General features: G+C 51.8%; 1 protein-coding gene across 1 annotated transcript; it reads left to right on the forward strand.

Annotated features, from left to right (window-relative positions):
• Positions 1 to 1,426: 1,426 nt before the first annotated feature.
• On the forward strand, positions 1,427 to 3,351 carry LRATD1 (LRAT domain containing 1). Its single transcript, XM_032184930.1, has 2 exons — positions 1,427 to 1,454; positions 2,002 to 3,351. The coding sequence occupies exon 2, from the start codon at positions 2,039 to 2,041 to the stop codon at positions 2,891 to 2,893; it is 855 nt and encodes a 284-aa protein (XP_032040821.1). The 5' UTR covers positions 1,427 to 1,454; positions 2,002 to 2,038; the 3' UTR covers positions 2,894 to 3,351.
• The last annotated feature ends 600 nt before the right edge of the window (positions 3,352 to 3,951 follow it).

A 3,951-nucleotide genomic window follows, 5' to 3' on the forward strand; every position in this document is an offset into this window, starting at 1 on the left:
TGGCTCATTCAAAGTAAACACATGTTTAAGAAAACCAGCATTTGACCTATACAAACTTAACTATGCAAGCTGTACCATGAAAAACAGGAAATCACTATATTTATTTAAAGGTGTATGCCTCTCTATCATGAGAATAAACTGTTGGCATTACTGTTCTCAGTTAATCGAGGCCTAAGACTGGACTGCAAGTCTAAGACAGGAATTCAGAAGTGAAGATGGATAGAATCGAGAAGCACTGTTAGCAGAAATACTTTGTATGACAAACCTATTTCCACTGTGAAGAAAGTGGTATATCTACTTCTAGATAAAAATGGTGCTTTAATATGATCCACATATGAATCTAATAATTACATTCGATTTTTTTTTTCATGGAGCATTTTAAAATATTTAGGTTCTTATTTCTGAGAAGTTTTCATGATTAGAGCACTTGGAAGAACTAGGCTACAATCCCATCACTAACACAGCCCTACAGGCAAACTGTGGTCAAATCAACTAATCATTCTCGAGCTTTGCTCCCATAATGTGCAACTTTACGTGTAAAGTGTGTATTGGCATTAACCACTATAGACAGATTTTGGATTTCATATATTTTAGGAAGGGATGGACTGCTACCTTCAGGCGGCCTGATATTTTACGTAAGGCATGCCACAGCACGTCTTCTAGTCAGTTCTGAGGACAACCCACTACTGCTGCTGCAGCCAGGTGCACAAAGACAACCACAGGTTGTCCTTACCTAACACCGTCTCAGCATTTCAATATCCCGTCTAGGCGATGGCAAGAGACACCTCCTTAGGGCAATTCACCCCTTCCTAAACAGGCTGAGAAATAAGCGTGAGGAACAGCCCTTTGGAAACGCCAGCCTCCCTTGACCAGGGGGGATTTAAATTACACAGGTACGACTTGAGGTGTCTAAAGTTGGGTGAGAGGAATCTGATCTCCTCCCTTGAGGGATGCAGTAAGTCTTGGACATGCGCGACCCTCCAGCAAAGCCATCTTCCTTATTATAGAAATAGATATATGTATATTTCTCCTTTGCAGCGGCGGTGGGGCACTCTCTCTGAACCCCTTCCCCTCCAACAAGGCCCTCCTCCCCCCGGTGCCGAGCCTCCTCTCGGTGCCGCAGCCCCGGGGCCGGCGGCGCCCGGCCGGGCAGCGCCTCCGCCGATCCCCGGTACCGGTGGTACCGGTACCGCCGCCACCGGGCGCGGCGCGGCCGCGGCCAATGAGCGGGGCCGGGGCGGGCTCGGGAGCGGCGCCGCCGGTACTTAGGCTCGCCGGAGGGGCCGGGCAGCCCATAGCCGAGCGGGGAGGAGCGGGCGGAGGAGTCGGGCGCTCAGCGGGGAGGACGGAGCTCACCTCCTCTGCGGCGCCCATGGGGACAGGACGACTTTAAAGGAGTTTTTTTTTTTTTTTTTTTTCTTCGGGGGGGTTGTTCTGGAGCTGGGAGACCACGGGTACGGAGGGGAGAGACAGAGAGAGAGGCTCTTTAGGGGCGGGGGGTGCTTATTCTTTATCTGATTATTCTTTTTTTTTTTTTTCTCGGAGAGCCAGACGCCTGCTCTTATGCAGTACTGCTCAGCTGCGAGCGGGCTCAGGACCCTCGGGGCAGCCCCTTGCCTTGCGGAGGATCCCGGGGCAGTTCCGTTCCCCGGGCTGAGCTGGGGGAAGGCGAGGAGCTGCGTGCTCCTCCAGGCAGCAGCGGGACCCGGGCCCGGTAGTTCCGGGACTGCAGGGCTGGGGCAGCACCGCCCGGAGAGCGCCGCGGAGCCGGGGCTGTGCCCTGCACCCCGAGGGCAGGAGGGAAGAATCCGCACCGGGAGTTTTCCCGCCCCCCCCCCCACCTCTGCACGGAGGGGAGGGATGGAGCGGGGGAGGGATAAGGAATCGCTGAAATCTTTTGTGTTTGTCTTGATATTTTTTTCTCCTTTTCCTTCCCTCCGTTTGCGCCCTCCTTTCCCTCTCTTGTTCTCTCTGTCCCTGCCCACTCCACCCTTCCTCCAGATCCGGCAATTCCTGCCCTCGCCTCGCCCTGTCATTGATGGGAAATCAACTGGATCGCATCACCCACCTGAATTACAGCGAGCTGCCGACCGGGGACCCCTCGGGGATCGAGAAAGACGAGCTGCGCGTCGGGGTGGCTTACTTCTTTTCGGATGAGGAGGAGGACCTGGACGAGCGAGGCCAGCCAGACAAGTACAGCGTGAAGGGCTCCGGCAGCCCTGGCCAGGAGACGCCTACCCACCACCTCCACCACCAGCTGGTGCTGAACGAGACCCAGTTCTCCGCTTTCCGCGGCCAGGAATGCATCTTCTCCAAGGTCAGCAGCGGCCCCCAGGCTGGGGACCTCAGCGTCTACTCGGTGTCAGCGCTGCCTGCCCTCTGCAAACCGGGGGACCTGCTGGAGCTGCTGTACCTGGGGCCGTCGGAGCATCCCCCGCCGCACTGGGCAGTGTACGTGGGCAGCGGGCAGATCATCCACCTGCACCAGGGGCAGATCCGCCAAGACAGCTTGTACGAGGCGGCCGCGGGCAACGTGGGCCGGGTGGTGAATAGCTGGTATCGTTTTCGCCCGCTGGTGGCTGAGCTGGTGGTGCAAAACGCCTGCGGGCACCTGGGCTTAAAAAGCGACGAGATCTGCTGGACTAACTCCGAGAGCTTCGCCGCCTGGTGCCGCTTTGGGAAAAGGGAGTTCAAAGCCGGGGGGGAGCTGCAGGCTGCTGCCGGCACCCAGCACCAGCAGCAATACTATCTGAAGATTCACTTGGCAGAGAACAAGGTGCACACAGTGAGGTTCCACAGCCTGGAGGATCTAATACGCGAGAAGCGCAGGATCGATGCCAGTGGCAAACTGAGGGTGATCAAAGACCTGGCTATAGTGGATGAGAAAGAATAGCGAGCAGCAGGGGGTACATGGCTATCTCTTCCTTCTCTCCTGTCCGGGGAGACCAGCCTGCCACTGAGACAGGAGGCTGCACCCTCTTTCCACAGGACGCAACTGGAAGCAAGATCCATGGCGACATTCCAAAAAAACAGCATTCTTTACACCCATAGCCAGTATTTTGTTTGGCTTTTAGTAGCATTAATGCTGAAAGAGTGCAAGAGGGAGAGGAAGAAGAGGGGGGGAGGTGCACGAAAGCTGTCTGCAGAGTATGTGGACAAAGTCTCTACTGTCGATCGATGTTGACCATTCTAGCAACATGCTAATAAAATTTCAAATTGAAAATTTTTTAATTTTTATTTCATGGCTTTAATCCATGATGAGTTTTAAACATTGGGGGCCATGGATGTGGATTTAGCTAAACAAAATTTTAGCTAACATTTGCCTTGCAGTCAACCAAAAGCATCAGTCATACTTCGCTAGCTGAAGGGGATGGAGGGTGGGGGGCTGTAAATGCCTATTTGTTTTGTTTCTTGACACTGTTGTTTCAGCCTGTAGTTGCAACCCAGATTTTGTCCCAGACAACTCTAGCAAGATCCTAATGGGGGAAAATGTTTCTGGTTGAAATTGATTACATTTAAAATACTTGTTGTCTTTTCTCTGCTAAATGTCATCATGATACATAAGCAAGCTGTTTAAAACTCTTCCCCTCTCATTTTTTTCAGGAAAAAGTTGGTTAGCAGTTGTTTTCTTGAAATTACCTTCATTGGTTGGTGTATTTCGGAGGCAGTGTTTCTCCTCAGAGATCCAGCCTCTAGGATCTCATGTTTAAGCTGTGGATTTGTATCACTGTAGTGATTCTTATTGCACCACTGCCTCAATACCTCTTCATGCACAGGTCAGCCGGATCCTACAAGAAACAAATAGGCTTGAATTCTGCATGTTGCCTCTTTCAAACAAACTTATCACGTATTTATAATTCCACTTAAAGAAAACAGATGTAACATGGCCAAGTTCATTTTGCATTTCAAATTCCAAGCAACTAAAAATCCTATTTAGTCTAAGTTTAGAAA

This window comes from Aythya fuligula, chromosome 3 (genome assembly GCF_009819795.1).
Source record: "Aythya fuligula isolate bAytFul2 chromosome 3, bAytFul2.pri, whole genome shotgun sequence".
NCBI lineage: Eukaryota > Metazoa > Chordata > Aves > Anseriformes > Anatidae > Aythya > Aythya fuligula.

Coding starts and splice junctions, on each gene's coding strand:
- LRATD1 (XM_032184930.1), top strand. CDS start 2,039: ATGGGAAATCAACTGGATCGCATCACCCACCTGAATTACAGCGAGCTG.